This window comes from Cadophora gregata, assembly GCF_030347475.1.
Source record: "Cadophora gregata isolate MNR1 chromosome Unknown scaffold_15, whole genome shotgun sequence".
NCBI classification, from domain to species: Eukaryota; Fungi; Ascomycota; class Leotiomycetes; order Helotiales; family Ploettnerulaceae; genus Cadophora; species Cadophora gregata.
In genome coordinates, this window is record NW_026695938.1 from 1,604,115 (window position 1) to 1,621,393 (window position 17,279).

At 47.2% G+C, this 17,279-nt stretch overlaps 9 protein-coding genes across 10 annotated transcripts; 7 read left to right on the top strand and 2 right to left on the bottom strand.

The window, feature by feature from the left end:
• Positions 1-1,205: 1,205 nt before the first annotated feature.
• ONS95_005162 (uncharacterized protein) lies at positions 1,206-2,109 on the top strand (the record flags this gene model as incomplete). The annotated part of the gene is made up of 2 exons (XM_058498558.1): positions 1,206-1,411; positions 1,467-2,109. The coding sequence occupies 2 exons, from the start codon at positions 1,206-1,208 to the stop codon at positions 2,107-2,109; spliced, it is 849 nt and encodes a 282-aa protein (XP_058352072.1).
• A 729-nt stretch (positions 2,110-2,838) lies between these two features.
• ONS95_005163 (uncharacterized protein) lies at positions 2,839-3,819 on the top strand (the record flags this gene model as incomplete). Its single annotated transcript, XM_058498559.1, has 2 exons — positions 2,839-2,903; positions 2,964-3,819. The coding sequence occupies 2 exons, from the start codon at positions 2,839-2,841 to the stop codon at positions 3,817-3,819; spliced, it is 921 nt and encodes a 306-aa protein (XP_058352073.1).
• A 985-nt stretch (positions 3,820-4,804) lies between these two features.
• Positions 4,805-5,224, top strand: ONS95_005164 (uncharacterized protein; the record flags this gene model as incomplete). The annotated part of the gene is made up of 2 exons (XM_058498560.1): positions 4,805-4,896; positions 4,948-5,224. The coding sequence occupies 2 exons, from the start codon at positions 4,805-4,807 to the stop codon at positions 5,222-5,224; spliced, it is 369 nt and encodes a 122-aa protein (XP_058352074.1).
• Positions 5,225-5,253: 29 nt separating this feature from the next.
• ONS95_005165 (uncharacterized protein) lies at positions 5,254-5,790 on the top strand (the record flags this gene model as incomplete). The annotated part of the gene is made up of 1 exon (XM_058498561.1): positions 5,254-5,790. The coding sequence occupies one exon, from the start codon at positions 5,254-5,256 to the stop codon at positions 5,788-5,790; it is 537 nt and encodes a 178-aa protein (XP_058352075.1).
• Positions 5,791-6,380: 590 nt separating this feature from the next.
• Positions 6,381-7,091, top strand: ONS95_005166 (uncharacterized protein; the record flags this gene model as incomplete). Its single annotated transcript, XM_058498562.1, has 2 exons — positions 6,381-6,439; positions 6,488-7,091. 2 exons carry the CDS (start codon positions 6,381-6,383, stop codon positions 7,089-7,091), a joined length of 663 nt encoding a protein of 220 aa, XP_058352076.1.
• Positions 7,092-7,196: 105 nt separating this feature from the next.
• On the bottom strand, positions 7,197-9,648 carry ONS95_005167 (uncharacterized protein). The gene is made up of 2 exons (XM_058498563.1): positions 7,698-9,648; positions 7,197-7,562 (listed from the first exon to the last, which is right to left on the bottom strand). Exons 1-2 carry the CDS (start codon positions 9,591-9,593, stop codon positions 7,467-7,469), a joined length of 1,992 nt encoding a protein of 663 aa, XP_058352077.1. The 5' UTR covers positions 9,594-9,648; the 3' UTR covers positions 7,197-7,466.
• Positions 9,649-9,711: 63 nt separating this feature from the next.
• On the bottom strand, positions 9,712-11,918 carry ONS95_005168 (uncharacterized protein). Of its 2 annotated transcripts, none has more exons than XM_058498565.1 (5): positions 11,278-11,918; positions 11,122-11,226; positions 10,782-11,047; positions 10,584-10,705; positions 9,712-10,500 (listed from the first exon to the last, which is right to left on the bottom strand). In XM_058498565.1, exons 1-5 carry the CDS (start codon positions 11,355-11,357, stop codon positions 9,952-9,954), a joined length of 1,122 nt encoding a protein of 373 aa, XP_058352079.1. In that variant the 5' UTR covers positions 11,358-11,918; the 3' UTR covers positions 9,712-9,951. The 2 variants fall into 2 exon arrangements, with proteins under 2 accessions (XP_058352079.1, XP_058352078.1); XM_058498564.1 differs by having other exon boundaries at positions 11,114-11,226.
• Positions 11,919-12,790: 872 nt separating this feature from the next.
• Positions 12,791-15,398, top strand: ONS95_005169 (uncharacterized protein; the record flags this gene model as incomplete). Its single annotated transcript, XM_058498566.1, has 9 exons — positions 12,791-13,413; positions 13,463-13,504; positions 13,567-13,712; positions 13,772-13,915; positions 13,966-14,069; positions 14,117-14,273; positions 14,330-14,450; positions 14,506-14,560; positions 14,634-15,398. The coding sequence occupies 9 exons, from the start codon at positions 12,791-12,793 to the stop codon at positions 15,396-15,398; spliced, it is 2,157 nt and encodes a 718-aa protein (XP_058352080.1).
• A 419-nt stretch (positions 15,399-15,817) lies between these two features.
• ONS95_005170 (uncharacterized protein) lies at positions 15,818-17,116 on the top strand (the record flags this gene model as incomplete). Its single annotated transcript, XM_058498567.1, has 5 exons — positions 15,818-15,922; positions 15,977-16,065; positions 16,122-16,140; positions 16,272-16,534; positions 16,582-17,116. The coding sequence occupies 5 exons, from the start codon at positions 15,818-15,820 to the stop codon at positions 17,114-17,116; spliced, it is 1,011 nt and encodes a 336-aa protein (XP_058352081.1).
• Positions 17,117-17,279: the final 163 nt, after the last annotated feature.

Genomic DNA, 17,279 nt, shown 5'->3' on the forward strand with positions numbered 1-17,279 from the left:
CATGCCACTGTTTGGTCGAAGGGGAAGCTGGCACACAGAGACATCGCCTAATGTGAATCGAGCGAAAGTTGAATAAGTCAAAAGAGGGAAGAATTGGAGGTTGCAGAATGCTTCAGCTTCAAAGTAGGTGCCGGAAAGGGCTGCCTGCCGCAGTCTGCCACACCCATGCACGGAAAAGAAGGACCGGGCCACACATTGGCACACAGCCACGACTAACCAATGAGATAAAGTCGAGTCTATGCGTATTCTCTCAGGATACGGGGCTTTAGATACTTTCGAGGCGACAGACTGGACAACCAATTGTTCTTGTGTGCACTGCTGCGAGAGTCGAGCAAAGTGTTAAGATATCTTCTCCTAGAACTTCAAGTCGTCCCTCATGATGATCCTGAACTCAAAACATGGATGAATACAGCATGCCTTGATGGATATTTTGGCATATTTGATGTTCTTTTGCAGGTCGGAATACCGGTTGATGTGCCCTTGGGTGCAAAACTCATTAGGTACCAAGGTGATGCAACAAGCTGGACGGCTTCGCATTTTGCATTTGCCTCATCCCATTCTAGTTCGCAGAACATTGCCCGGAAGATACTTGCTATGAATAAGAGTCCACCTGGCAATGGTGAGATTCACGATGGAGTGGCATTCAATGAGGGAATGTACAGGTACTACCCAGAGTGGCCGATCATTGTCAGGTACGATGCATCGCCCAGACGTTATCGATCAGGCATGCCGTACAGCTTGAATTACTCAGAGTAATGATATCATTATCGGCTTTCACAAGCCTCATTTCTTGCCATCTAGATGTTCAGTCAGACCTCGCATATCATCAAAACGATTCAATCAAGGCTGCAAGTAGTCGAAGTGAAAGCCGGAAACATCCATTGGTAAGAAGCTGATATAGTTTATTAACACCGCCCGCTTGCGAAAACACATCGATGAATGAGTGACAACAATGCATTCTCACTCGCTGTCAGCGCCAGCTTCACTCAATTTTGGAGAATACGACACAAATTCACTTGCATCAATTCAGACACTAGCCTGACATTTTCTCGTCCAGTCGTCGTCGAAGGTCAAGTCAAATATAATTAGGCATAAGATATCATGGACAAGCATTGTTTTCTTCTGCTTCAAATCTCGAGATTTTAAGCACACTCACCAATCCCCCCTTTTCCAAACAAGATCGAAAATTCCTACCAAGCATCATCATGCCCTCCCCAAGCTCAACACCAGACTTGACCCCACCATTCGCTTCGCCTCTAGCCACCATGGATTCGGCTAATCGAAGCGGGAAGAAGCATCTTTCGCCAGCTCTACGCTCCTCCAGAAGCTTGAGGGGTGTGAGTGACACACCAGTCCCCGAGTCTTCCCAAGAACGAGTTCAAGGTAGAAAGACGAGGCTACCGAGCCTAAGGTGCACTCTAAAACTCTGCCATGAGTTTATTATACTTGAGACTGACTTTGAACAGACGACCCCAGAGCGTTGTCACCGTTATTATCGGCCCTGAGGAGTCCAATGAGACTTTCATAATCCACAAGGACATCATCTGCCACCATTCGTCATACTTCGCCAATGCTTTCAATAGTAAACATCTAGAAAGCAAGACACAGACAATCACGATACCAGAAGTGAATTCAGATACGTTTGGTATCCTTGTGGAGTGGTTATATACCCAAAAGATCGACATTGATTTGAAAGACCATGATGGAAACATCCTGCTTCTTTCCCAGCTCTGGACCCTTGCACAACGGTTTGGCGTGCCAAACCTCCAGAACAACATCATGGACGGGCTAAGACCATTAGTAGAATGTACTGAAGGAGAAGCGTTGAAAAACTTCCTGCACTATGCATATGAAGCCAAGGGTACAACGATGTTACAGAGACTCGCCACTGATAGAATGGCATGGGCCACAAGTGCGAATCGACTTGAGGTCTGGATGTCAGGTGGACATTTGCCGCAAGCATTGTTGGTCGACATCATCATGAGTCTGAAGAAGGATCATGTTCACGGCCTCGAACCGACGATGAAGTTCGGCTCATTTGGCTCCGCGAAGGAGTATTATGTGGGCGACGGTGAGGCCGTTGTCGTTCCTAAAGAGGAGAAACAATGATTTCCATAGACTTGTCCGAATTGACACTGGGCCAGGAAGTGTTAGCTCTTAATTTGCAAATATATTTCTTCATACCAGCAGGTCTTCTCCAGTAGAGATTTCATTTGTGATGTTAAGCGAGGACGTCGACCAAACCTGAGTGAAACTTAAGTTAGTTCTAACGGACACGGACACATTGTTGGTTCCCAAAACATGTATCGCGAGTGATTTCATAGAATGGTGAATGTAAAGAGATACACCGAATTTCTGATAAGATCTGGTTGAAATGAACAGTTATTGAATTATAGCCAGAACATCTAGATATCGTGACACTCGTCAAATGAGTAGGGTCTGTTGTCTGGTGAGGATTCCCAAGTGAATTAAACTCGGCTTGGATGGTTTCAGTCGACAAAGTGAATGAGACGACAGAAAGGGATGCTAAAAGTGAGTGACGTTTATTGTGTACCTAGATGAACCGGACGACCGGCAGAATGAACCTCGTGACCACTGCCACACTCAACGTGAGTTATCACGTCCTTGATTTCAAGTTTCTTGTAGCTTGGACACATCGGTTTTGATAGAGAACTCGACAAACTCGTTCCAGGGTCAAAAATATCAACAAAAAACAAAACCATTGAGAGTTCCAGGGCATCTTTCCAGCACCAAGACCCGCTTCGGATCGATTCTAACAGCTACAAATTAAGCCTCGTTTCAGGAAACACAACATTCACAACTACTACATCTGACAAGATGACATCTTCTACGACTTCTATTCTCTCTGCGATGGGAGTAAGAAAGCCTCAAGTAGACTTCTCGTGGGTCTCCTTCACAATGCTATGTCACTGTCACATCACAGCTATGCTAATACTTGTTAGAAACCCCTCACCGCTGGTCACGATCACAGTCGGCTCAGGTTCTCGCGCCAAACACTTCTCCATACACCAAGAAGTTATCAGTTTCTACTCTCCATACTTCCGAGAGTACTTCAAGCCTGGCCATTTGAAAGCAGACTTGCCTGGCGTCGATGTTCAGGTGTTTGGACTTCTTTCGCACTGGCTTTACACACAAGAGATCCGGCTCCGTCAACCTAGCCCAACTGAGCCGTCCAAGAATGTAGTCGGTACTCACCTTCTCCCGCTCACAAAGCTTTGGAGCTTGGCAAAGTACTTCGGCATGCCAGGTCTACAGAATACCATCATGGATCGCATTGCCCCAATCCTGGACTTGATCAACATCTCTGACGTGGCTAAATTTGTTATCCACAACTACGAGCAGACGGAGACCGAAGGCACTCCAATTCGTGCACTGGCACTACACCATGCAGCCCATAATATGACACCAGAGGTCTTGAAAGACATCGGCAAGTCAGCTCCACCAGATTTACTGTTCGATATCAGCCTGGCTTTTCTTGAACATAATGATTTGGTCCACAACAGTGATCGTTATGAGGTTGTCGACCCAACAAAATTCCATGTTGGAATTCCTGAGGTGGAAGACGAATTTCTGGACGATGAAACCAGTGATGTCGAATGTGAAGTGGCAGAGGAGGAAGAAGAGGATGAGAGTGTCCTCTTTGAACACTTCGGAGATGAGAGCAACGAGATATCTGAGTACATGACGGAGATGGCGGAACCCTGCGAGGAGGAGTTTGAAGAAGCTGATGAGTCAGAGGAAGAAGATGGGGAGGAGACGGTCGAAGATTTATCCGATATGGCTGGTCTTTTTGACTAAAATCCCAAATTTCCACGGGCTTCGGAAGGTGATGGATAGAGGATGGCGGTAAAACTCCAGACTGTTCCCTCATTATCTTTCTTGCGAATATTTATTCCATTCTTCCTTTTGGGTCACCAGAGCCTTACTCTTGATTGGTTCTGTATGTCCTTTAGAATGGCGGGGACACACGCGCATCACTGGAAAGTAAAGGTGCGCTCTATGTTACAGCCTTCAGTGGAAGGCACTGAGGTTCATCATAGCCGAGCAGTAATGAATATATCTCTACATCGAGTCTGCTTGCAATAAAAAATGACAGAATAGAAATCCATTCTAAACACATTTATACTGAAGTCTTGTCTCTGCTGGCGCAGTAACTCAAGTCTCATATGCACTCAATCAGCAGAACTTCCATCAGCGGCTTCAACCTTCACTACTGTTAGAGTGTTTTCAATCTTCAAAGCTTCAAGTTAATGTATCTTCTCTGATATCAACTGCTGCGCAATGGAATTAATATGGTTGAACGGACTCATGTTTCTTCATCTTATTTGTATCTTAACCTTCAGCTAAGCTCTCTGCTAAGTCACAGTTGCAAGCAGTGATCACCATCCTCTTTTTGTTGCAAGAACTCACCTTCCACAGATAGTCACACCCGAGAGGCACGAAGGGCAGTGCTATGATAGGCTCAATGAGCTGGTGCTATGATAGGCTCAATGAGCTGGTGCTAGAGATATATGCTCGATTTGGCGTTGTTAAAGAGATGCAGGCTGCGACTCAAGAGAACTGCAGCTTGTTAGCGCAACTCAAAGGAGAAGGCACGTTTCGGAGAAGGTAGCAGTCCCTCAATGCTACATTCGTTTTTCAAAATACTCGACGCTCTGCTCTATTCCAAGTCATCATCACCTTGTGCAATCAGGCAAATCAACAGACTTCGAATATCTAAGTGAGGTTCACACACTGTCACAGCACCACAGCGATAGCTACCAGCCTGTCTCAACAATCAACGATGGCTTTTGACCAGCCAAATCACCGTTACAACACCCAGGCAGACCCGCGTCCTCTCAAAGCTGGCGACATGTCCAAGGAACCGTCTCTCTTGTAAGACTCTCTAGTTATTTGTGACACTATCTGTAGACTGACACAATGCAGTACCCCCCAACCAGTATTTACCATTCTCATGGCGATCCCTAATGCCCAGAAAGCCGACCATAATCTCACCGAGGGGTTCTCAACGACTCAAAAGTTTCTCATCCATAAGAACCTCATATGCCATTACTCACCTTTCTTCTCAGCCGCTTTCAGCAGCCATTTCATCGAAGATCAACCCCAGTCTATGACATTTGACGATATCAATCCCACTGTCTTCGGTTCCATCGTCCATTGGCTATACCACCCGAACATCGCGACTGATGTTGATATCGAATGACTCCAGATTTTCTAGCAGAGCTTTGGATCATGGCAGAGCGTTTTTTCATGCCTAGCCTGCAGAATCAGGTCATGAATAAGCTTTTCCACAGTCTTGCGTCAAACTCCATAATCCGTACTGTGAAGCCTACCGCCAAAATCATCCAGGATTCAGATTCTGAAAGACTGAAATCTATGCTTCTGAATCGGGTCTCTATCTCATCGGGAGATCTCAGAAACGCTTGGAGCGAAGTTAGGTCAATTGATCTCCTTCGGCGCTTCGTCAAAGGCGATTTTGAACAAGGTCGTCGTATAGAGCCAGCTAGATACCACGTTGCTGACGGAAAATCACTTGAAAAGGACAGTGAGTACGAGAAGGGCGTCAATACCACTTCAGACTCGACAAATTCCACTCCTTCAAACGGTCCGACTTCTGTGGCTGATTATGATGATTTGGATGGTTTCGATATTGCTGGGGATGAAGACTACTCCCTTTCGCGAGAAGCCAAGTTTCATTCAAAACCAAAGAAGCGTCGATCATCGCACCGGATAGCTAAAAATATGTTACGGGAGTCTCGTCTTCATTGAAGCGAGAGCTGAACTTGGGGAGCTGCACATTATCAATCAGTTGGTCATGAGGCGCACTCGTGGGGGCTCTCCGGGTGAAAATGGTACGATGCGCAAAGATTGAGAGAGAGCTCCTTCAAACTTGTTTCCTGAGCATATAGTGTGTATTTGTTTCAGACATATGATTATTTCCAGAGTGGCATCAGCGACTCTAGGACAGGCTCAACTGTTTCGACGTGTCGGTGTGACAGCACTATATGTTCCAAGTGAATAGTGATACCAGTGATATCCCTCTAGGTTCACCTTCATCTCACCTTCCCACTCGTCGGGTGTCATAAGCGCGCAAAGTGTGCCATCCCGATTAGGCAGTTTGTTTGATAAGGCTTAGCGAGCGCTAGTCTTCCCCGCTTCTGATTATTTAGACTTTGATATTGATCCTTGGCTATCAATCCCAAACCAGCTCTCAAACCCAACAACATGCAAGAGCGGAGCCCCCAAAGTCTCTAATCATCAAATTCAAACTGCCCCGTGGATTCTCGTTCCAGAAACCGTCAGCTAATTCAACTTCCACAACAACCCGATCTACAAATATCGAACCAGCTCTGACAGCCATGGCGAGCTCACTTTCTACACAGCCTGTTGCGAAGAAGAGAGGAACTCCAAGCATGCAGTAGATATTTCCATCCACATTTACCAGCTTTTTACTGACAGTCAAAAGTGAACACGACACAATCGTCAAAGTAGTGGTTTCAGTCATTGGCCGGGAGACTGTCCGCAAGGTCTTCAACATTCACAGAAGCTTTCTCTGTCACTATTCGTCATACTTCGCAAAACACTTCAATTCCTCTGATGTCGACGATCACAACCTCAGACTCCTTCCTCGTGTAGTCAAGATTTTCTCCAGCTTGGTGAATTGGCTATACTATCAGAGAATCGAAAATGAAGATGGAGGTGATCTGCACACTGGGGAGCTGCTACACCTCTGGAAACTTGCCTGCCAATTTCAAGTGGTGTTACTAGAGAACATGGTCATTGATAAAATTCACGAGCGACTGCTTTTGGATGACTGGGCAGAGCGCGAAGTCTACTGGGCCACAGCGGAGCTCGCATCAGAACGACCATCCGCAAAGAAGATGTTCATTGATGCCATGATAGCCACGAAAGATGGGGCAAAGTTCGATACTTGCATCAATTCAGATTCTTTGCGTTCACTCCAGGGAGATATTGCGCAGGCGTTAAAGAAGAGCCAGCTTGATGGATTGCCCCCGTCTCTTGGAAAAGCTTCTGATTACTACTTTTCCGCTTCGGCCGAGACAAAGTGAGTACAACTTCGAGGCATTTGAGGAAAATATTTCAGGTGTTAGTGGAGGCAATTATGCTGAGTGGTAAACTTGCAAGGATACCGAAAGTAGATTGCTTTGGTTCTCCAATATTTCAATACAGTGGCCGAAATGGCGATTCAATGGGCGAAATAAAACCCTCACATTATTGAGATTGTAAATTTTGATCTTGGTGACTGAATACAAGAATCAATCCAAGCTAATCGACGATTAAAGAGTGGTTGGAAGATAGGAGAGGAGGGTATTGCATGGATTCCTCCAACCGACCTATTAGCAGCGCCGGTCCTAGGTCCAGCCAATCGCTCGAATCTCTAGTGAAGCACATAAGACGCATGACACATTTAAAAGAGACCAGCCCTATGTCTGCAGGCTTTCTCTCTGAAAGCCTTCGAGTGGAAAACTGTGCCACTCATCCAGCCAATTTCCGTTCCCAGGCCACAGCCTCCTGAAGACCTAGTAGAGAATATCGGGGTCAGCTTACGTTCTTGATGAAGGCATTAAACAAAGAAAATTGCTCGCAGAACTGTAACTCCGCAGATACTTATAACATTAAGGGATATACATCGCCAAAGCAGAGTGAGGACTCACTGGCTCTACCTGTACGGCTAAAACATCTTGAATGCGATCATGTAGACCGATTGATGTCCCATTTTCTAGCCCATTGTCCCAATCCACTCCCGTATCCAGCTCCGTCACCTTCACCCCACCCATATCTCCACTTTCAACCATCCATGTCTTTGCAATTCGGTCTACAACCTCCGGTACTCCACAGACATCAGCCGGGAAAGGCAGATTCGGCTCGCCAAAGAACCCACCGCCATTGATAGACAATTGCAGACTCTCTAATCTCCTTGCACCTGGTGCTTTTTCAGACGAAATGCAGTAGAAGATATCTTCGGCAAGGTTGGCATCCAGAGCACAGTTGATTAACATATCCATTACATGACCGTTTCGTGGATTCACCTCTATCAGTGAACCCTCTTTAGGGTAAAACTGTTGTTGAAACTCGTCCCAGGAAGAATTATTGAATATTTCGACTTCACCATTTGGCAGAGTCCTTAAACATGTCCGATTCTGGCAATCTAGTTCAAGTTCTAGATGCTGCAACTGTGACATTGAGCCTAGAGCAGTGTATATCCCTTGCTCGGCTTTGTCGCCTTTCGATCTCGGTATTTTAAGGACCAACTTTTTGAGTAATGGGCACTGCCGGCTGATTTTCTGGACTTGAGAGACATCGAATCTCACAGATTCAATATGCCCCCAAGTCCTCAATGAAAGATGTTGGAGGGTTGCGCCATGTTGTTCAAGGATCGCTGTGAAAATGTTGGTGGTTATCGGGTTGGCGTAGATGCGGAGCAATCGTAAAGGGCAGATACTCTGAATGAAGGACGCGAAGTCCTGAGTATATGACTCTGGGGTGTTCTGCTCATACCAAGAGCCGATGGGTACCTCTAGTTCAGTCAGGGAGCTGAAAAGAGCCTTCGCTGCCAGCCAATTTATAACTCTCTCTTCAATGGGATAATCCAGTCTGAGGGTACGAAGTGCAGACAGATCAACGAGCTCATCCCATTTCTCATCGAATCGTTCGCGGCAGAACTGTAGATTCACCAGAGGGTAACGGCGTTTCATATCTTTCTGATGGTGAGGAAAGGTGGATCGAGTAGGGGTCGTGAGACCTTGCGGCGCTGCCACGAAGTTGTCGGTTGAAGCCGGGGGGGGACGGCTGATAATACAAAGACTTCTCAACATAGGCGCAAGAGCCAATGCTACTTGCGCGTCTTGGTAATGCTCAGTCACGACTCCCTCCAGATGTGGCGAGGTGACGAGCTGATATTCATATCCTTCCACATCTCGATCATGAAACGAGCGGAGATGGAAGGTCTCAAGATAAAGTCTACACTGCGATGACGGAATCTCCTGCAGCGACTCCAGAAGACAAGGAGAAAACTGGTTCGTGCAAGCGAAAACAACATCTCGCAGAGCTGGTAACATCGCAATCAGGCGTGCTAATGGACGCCATCCATGATCCTCGTCGAGAATCCTCTTACCATCAAAATCATATGCAACATGATTCCGCCATCTTCCCAGTTCCTCTTGCCGACATCTTTCGTTCCATTGTGGAATTGGCCCTTGACGAAGCTTGCCATGATCGTCTGGCTCTTTTGGTAAAATACCATCAACTCGTAAGTGATGTACAGATCCGATACAACTCCACTGGCTGAGCAGGTTAGTCCAATGGTCGACATCTAATCGAAGCTGTTCACGACTCGAAATCTTGACATAAACAGTTCGGAAGAGCAAGCCACTCGCCACCAGACAAGTGTGTCTGCTGACGAGCCTTAAATTTTTCAAGACTGCAGAATCGACATGCGCGCATATTGATCGGATAATTTCTGGTGGAGTAGATTTGAAATAGAGGTTTGGTTTCTCCATTCTAGGAGCCTTGAAAGTGTACAGAGGATTCGTGGTTGAGAGAGGAGTCATGTGTTTTGAGGCAATGGTTGTTGGGGAATGACGGGTGGTCAGAAGTGGAAAGAAGTAGTCAGTGCTAAATCGCTGGCGGGCGGATTGCAGGCCTTAATAGGTTAATCAATCCTTGATTGCCGAGGTGAGCTTCACGTGCATGGGAGGTAGCGTTCTGTGTATTGATTTGGTTACGAAGCCGAGCCAATAGTATTGTTGAAGACGAACAAAGCACTCAACGACGTGCATGGGAATCATTTTCTCCTAACATCGAATGCATATATGCCCAGTACAGATTCTACTCTCCAATTTTCATAGACAGACACCCCGGTGAAGTTTCTCACACGCGTACACTATGTACCAAGACTTTCGCAGCCTGTCAGGCCGTCTCGCGAAGCCAAACTTTGCCCTCATGAAAGAGTCGAAAGTAACGCGCACCAGCACCATCCGCATTTGGATCAAACTGAAAAAGTGCCATTCCAGCTTCAGTTTTGTCTCTCTTCGCCATGTCAACTGGATTAAAGTAGTTTAGAGGTGTGTAAGGTTGGCGTTGAATCTTAATACCGGGTATCAATTGCCGCAGTGCCATTTCTAGCTCCCCAATTTTGTTGGGGTACCTATAGTCAGCCATCTTTTCACCTCTGGAACCCGTGGTAATTGTTTCAGCCGGTGTCATGATAATGGCTTCCGTGTTGTCATCCCTCCGATTGAAGAGATTAGGGTCGATGGGGTTGCCCTCGGTGGGCAGGTGCAGCGGCGCTGAGAGAGGCTGGCCAGTCACTGCTGCAATAGCTCTATCTTGCCATGATTGCAAGTTCGGTATGTCCTCAGGATCGCCGTCGCTTCTCACCATGAGACCGTTCTTTTCTTTAAGAGGCTTCTTAGGATCATAACTGTCTTTGAAAGCATAAGCCTCCCAAAAATGTGCCTAGCCTTTCATTAGCTCAAAAGGGTCCCGAGACGAACAGTAAGCCACCGCCAAATGAGCTCACATGAGGCGTTGAGGCTCACCATCCAAACTGCTCTTTTCGAGATTATCGTAAGCATGGTGCAGCCATGCAGCCCATTTGTCCCAAACTCAAATGGTATTGCTCCAAACTGGCCATCCCGAGTGACTGTCCTCATGTCACCAGCTACAGGATCATGATCAGCTACAAATTATGCAGAAAGGATTGACAGTTAAGACATAGGCATTCCCACATAACTCACCAAAGAACCCTTGTCTTATATACTGAGTATCCCATCTTCCACCGGGACCTTCACCGAGGTTATCTGCGAGGTAGTTTGAAACGTCGAGGGCTAGATATGTGGGAACTCGAGTGACGCGGCCCGTATCGGCTGGTTTGATCCTCAAAATGCGCTTTTCTACCGCGTCTGATTGGGATTCTGGTAGTGCATGTTGAATGGTGTTCAGTGTGGAGTTTAGCGAACCAAAGCCAAATCTATGTTCTGAGCGAGGAGAAGCTGCCTTGTGACTTGCGTGCGATAATTTGTTAGCTGTTGTAACCTACACCAGAAATCCTCGTCGGAGTTCTTGATACACATTTACCCACGGCTTTGCAAAGTGCATTTCTGAGACCCGCAAAAAATTGTGTCACAGTATGCTTTACAAGGGATAGATACGTCCTGTCTAGATTCCAGTGACGTGCCGTTACTGGCAAATTGATCAGCTGTGCCTAAGAAGTCCTACAAAATTCGTCCATACCTTGACAACACAATTGCTTCATTAAGCGGGATAAAGAGGAGGAAGGCATAAGCCAGAAGGGAGCTCAGCATAGGAGTCATCTTGAATCACACAACGTATGAATTACAAGAGAGAGCTGTGGCGAATCACTGTGGAAGCCAATGCCAAAGGATGCCATTTAATTATCACTGTATGGACTGGTACTCGGCTACTGTGTTAGGTCAAGTCGCAATGACAGCCAACACAACTTCTGCAGCCCGGATTTAATGCTTTGTCTGGTCTCTGCCTTTCCCAAGACACAGGGATTTCCATTAGCATGTGCCATCAACAGCTCTAGCAGAATTTCGTAGCTCATTGCCACCTCCGAGGTAAATAACAGAATGGAGAGGAACACGGAGTTCGTGACTTGTGCAAGCGAGGGCGTTGCATGCACTCGCCGCACACGGGCATCTTGTTGGTGATGATTCTGCTCGGATATGGATGGCTGGCCATGGTTATAATGGCAATGCGCTCGATGAATCGTGCGATTAGATTCAGGGCAGGCTTGGCAGACCCCCAAAGTGGGATGAAATCCGTGGAGAGCGCTTTTGGCATGCAGAAAATAACCGTCTGCCCGGAGCTAGTGCTGGAGATGGCGCCTGCGGATTCCATTCCGATATGCACACCAGAACATGGTTGTCATGAGTTACAATTTGAAACTTATTAGCGAGGTTTATGGCCAGCCACACGCAGTACCGTGGCGGTAATCTCGGATGATTATCCTGGCAAGCGGTGTTTGATTCGAGATTGAATCGATTAAGCGCCACATGGATGAGAGGCTAGAATGTGATTCAAGAGTTAACAGCCGAGGCTGATTCTTACTAGGTAGTATTTGCTCCACACTTCAGGGAATACTTTCCGGATAAGCGAATGTAAAGGAAAGCGATGAAGAACATGTCGGGGGCACAGACCAAAATTTTGAATTGCGTGCAATCCCAGACAGGAAAGAGGTATGTACTTTATCCCTGAAGTAACTGCATTTGCCCACGCGAGTCTTTGGAGACTTGATAATAGTCGAGATTCTGGCGGTAATCCTCAGACATTTTGACAAGATTCCTCAACATAGGCGAAGTGTGGTCATCGGACGTCCATTTGGGACAAACCTCAGTTTTCATCTGTGTGGCCTCAAGCGGCCGTTAATGACTTTTGATGCTGAGACTGCTAGTACCATGCTAGGAATTCTGTTATTTCATTTCTACTGTTCCCTGTCGTTACTCGACAAGCTAGCCATGAATTACAGTTGCATTCTCACCTTCAGGCAAATATATCAAATAGTGTATTAGGATGGGTGGTGGGTCATGTTCGTCGAGCGCCACCAACATGAATCAGTATCGAGTATGCGAAGAGACCAGCGACATGGTTTGTACTGGTTGTTGGAAATCACCCCAGGTGTGGAGAGAGAAGTATTTGATATTCTTACAACTTTTCCTTTTCTTCTTTGTTGTTATTTCGCTGGATGTATCATTTGCATCTTCTGCTACGAAATTCTTGCACAATGTGGCGACTGCACTTTGACGTGCTGCCTGGTTGGTTACCTCTGGTGTTGTGCTTTTCATTTTTACACCCGTTCGCAAATTCTGAAGATATCGGACCGCAACCTACTAGTATACTTTTGTCTACGAATACACTGGACTCTACAACTCAAACGATCGACATCGCTGCTGCTCTTGCAGTTGCAGCTTCAGTCGCTCCAACCCTCGCCCTTGGCAACCTCAGCAATCCTATTCCGTTACCAACAGATGCACCCAACTACAATGAAACCAGCCAGCTTGGAGCGGCGTTTCCTCCTCTACAACAGTTCATTGGCAAACCAAGTATTGAAAATGTCACAGAATTTCCTGCTTATATCTCAGACCAGGTCGGAAAACGCCAGGGCGCTATCCGAGTTATGGCAGTCGGCGATTCCATGACGCATTGCATGGAGGGCGATTTTACCTGGCGATATCGACTTTGGGAATGGTCTCTAAGCCAAAACTTTGCAATGGATTTTGTAGGGCCTTATGAAGGTACTGTGCAGCCAAAGCAACCTGCGCCACCTGTCCCGCCACCATTGTACGGCTCATCGGCGCCGGGTGAATCTGTGCGAGTAAGTGGTAAATATGCAGTCAGTTTCGATAGGTAAGATACCAGTCATGCGATCTGCCAATTACTTCTGATGAGTGAATAGTTCTCATTTCGCAATCTCAGGCCGTGCCGCAGCAGTCGTGCAGTAAGTGTTGGTTGCTTTTTCTGTACAGTAATACAGCTTAGCTAATATTCTACGAATTGTAGAGGCCAAATACAAGCAGTCAGTGCAAGCTACCCAACGGATGTGATGCTGGTAATGCTAGGCTTCAATGATCTGGGTTGGTTTTACAGCGACGATGATGGCTTGATCAGAAGCATGAAAAGCTTAATCGCCAACGCACGCCTATCCAGTGAGTATAGCACATTCTGTCCCAAAACTATCACACATGACTCACGAGTCGGTCTCCAGATCCCAGGACCAAATTTGTTATTGGAACTGTGCCGCATCGGACATTCATTGGAGGTCGTCAAGACCTTGTATTGAACACTGACTCATACAACCGAATGTTGAGGGCTCAAGGCCCTGGTTGGAGCACACCTACATCCCCAGCAAGTAGCACGTTCATGTTCTTGAGTGTCATGTCTAATGGGATAAACAGGTAGTCATTGCTCCCATTCGCGAGGAGTATGATTGTGGGCCACAATATGGAGACGGTTGTCCAGCTGCTTGGGATGGTCTACACCCTAATGAATTGGGCGAATATCAAGTCAGTTCTGAGATACTACTATTACATACAGCGCTGACTTGCAAAAGATAGCGAGGGCTTTCTCTCGAGCACTCGTTGGTGGCTTAGGGATTGGCCGTGAGGCTATTGTCGTTCCGACCAATGTCCCATTGCGGTACCTACCTATTCCTGGAAACCTTCAGATGGGCCCGTCCCCGCAAGGACTCACCGCAACTTGGGACAAGGGTGCGTCTTGTCTAATGAATCATTTGGGTATCACAGTAACTTATCTAAGTGCATAGTCTTCGGTGCTTATGGATACGACATCGATTATATCATCAATGGCGGAGCCCCTTTCAATTTCTCTCCTGGTTCTACTTCGACTAACAGATGGGATACGAGGTGGGCTTTGGAAGGTTGGACGTAAGTTCGTTTCTCAATCGCCAATCTCATTTGAAGCTGATACCCCACTGCTCAGGTACCAGATTCGTGTACGTGCGAGTTCTGGCAATCGGAAGAGTGGATGGACTGAAGTAAGTATATGAGACTCACCATGCTATCTTGCGAATGTTGTGGCTTGCTAATCTTGGCATATGTTAATCCCAGTGGGTTTCTGGTGTCGCAAAACCACAGACCGCGAGCGCCCCCAATAATGTTGTCTCCCGTGCTACGGCAACTGGGCTCACCATTACGTGGACTCCTCCCACAGGAGCCTATTCCGATTCTGTCTTCCTCTACAACGTCTATTACTGGGACCTTGATCTACCGTGTTCTTTCCTCTTGAGTGCCGCCTTTGTAGGGTCGTCTGCGAGTATCAACGGCCTAGTACCAGGCCACCGCTACCTAGTGGCCATTGAAGCGTGGAATTCTGCAGGTGCTGGCTTCCCCCTTGTGGCCAGACGTATCATTGTTGGTGGTGGTGTGCCTGGCACTCCAAAGAACTTGCAGATACTAGCACGCGACTCAACTACCGCTCATCTAACATGGGACCCAGTGCCAGGTGCCACTGGCTATCGGATATTTAGCCGAAATATCAACATAGCCGGTAGTGTATTGACTTACGCGGGACAAAGCCCAGCGACGAGCTGTATCGACTGGTATTTTCTGTTCCCTGGAACCTGGAACTATGCATGGGCGATTTCAGCCTTTAACGGCGAAGATGAAGGCAGTCTCAGTCTCTCGGTGACAGCTCCGAGCCCTGTATCTGGTAACAAAGTTGCTTCCTGTCTAGGAGAACAGCTCGCCGTTGCATGTGGTGGTGCTGGTGGGCTCCCTCCGGCTACTGACCCGATCGACCCGTCAGATCCTGGACCTCCTGAAGGAACACCTGCACCAGTGCCAAATCCTGTTTGCATATCTGCAGCATGCTAACCATGCTCTGGATCATCATGTCGCGGCTGTACTGGGAACTGCCAGGGCTGCTCTGGGAGTAGCTGTAGCGGATGCACTGGTAAGGAAACGATTGATACTGCTTGAGTCTGAACAATGTGTCATTTGCTGACGATTGAAAATGACAAGGCCCCGAATGCTTTTCTTGTCGCGGTCAAGGATGTATTGGTTGCAGTTCCAGTGACTGCAACTCATGTACTGGAAGAGACTGCGGCCAAAGTTCTGGTGGCAGCATACAATGCAAGGGCCTACAGTGTTGGTTTCCAATCCTCTGCACAAGTATAGACTCATCTTCTAATAAATCTGCATCAGGCACCATTTGCGTAGGGTCAGGCTGCACTTCCTGTGTAAGTTTCCAAATAAGTTTCGTTTCACTGTTTGTAAACTTACATATGTCTAGAATGGACTCTTTTGCACCAGTTGGATTGGCTCTGATTGCACTAGTGATCAGCAGTCCCGCTCAGGACCTGACTGCCGTTTGTGCACCGGGCGGAATTGCGACAATTGTGAGTAGCCAGAGCCAAATCAAAAAAAGAATCTTCTACTGATATCTCATTCAGGTGAGGGACCGGACTGCCATACGTGTAATGGTTCAGATTGCGACGACACAACAAACTCTTGCAATGGGCATTATTGCACCTTTTGCGAAGTAAGTTCGGCTGCAAGTGCTATCCCAAAATATGGAGCTGACTTGAGCGGCTACAGGGCTCAGATTGTTCTGGTTGTAATACGCCTTTCTGCGAGACATGTTTCGGAATCAGTTGTCTAGGTTGTCTCGGCCCCCTATGTACTATTTGCCGTGGACGTGGGTGCAATGGTGGTGATAACACCTGCTCCGGCGTTGATTGCCCAAAGTTTCTTCCACCGCCAGATGGACCGCCACCAGGAGGAGACTCACCTGAAGACCCAACTACAACCTCGGAGTCGACTTCTTGTACACGTTCGACCACTGTTACTAATTGCGCAGTATCATGTACAGCTTCACCTATCGGCGCAAGTGTGACAACCATGTGTACCACAGCCTCTTGTGTCCCAACCACAGGCTGTACTATCACCGCAACAACCAGAACATCCACTACAACTATCGGATGTCCTTTGGTGCCTGCTCACACTCCTTGGTACACAGCTGGTAACCAGCAGGTTCTGATCAATGACCTGGGAGCAGGAACCATTATCGCAATGGAACCTATACTGAGAGAGCATTGACGTGGCCCACGGAAGAGCCATCCCCTCCTCCACCTTCCACAACGGCGACTCCAACTCCGACCACCATTCCAGTTGGAAATCCAGATGGTGTTCCCGCTTATGATATCGTTGTCAGATATATCTGGGACGGAACCGGCGGGAATGGAGTCAATCAGTTACTGGGTTACCGTGCAGATCTAACGACAAGAATGTATGATTGCGGCAACAAGCCTGAATGGAGTGTGCTTGGCGATAACGACGAGGCAGCAGACGGTCTTCCACCTACAATTACAGGTATGACAGTTTATGGTGACAGCAGCTGCCATTACGATGAGACCAGAGACTATGAAGCCACCTCGGATGACGGTATGAGGTTTGTGGGATACATCAAGTGTGATGAGTGGAAGAGAATGTTCTGTTACAAGAATGTGACTCGAATTGATGGCTGTGGACAGTTCATTGATATGCAGCAAAGGTTACGATGTGCCTGGCTGGCATACCACGGTGGAGCTTAGATGTCCAAGCACCCCATCTCCACGTAGTAGAGGCTACTGTGTACTTGGTCAAGCTGTCTGAATCGACGCCATGGTCCTATGAACAGCCACAAGCCCGTGAATATGGAGGGTGTAGATATTTTTCATTCTGGAGCAAGTCCACAACAAATCGGCATATTTCATT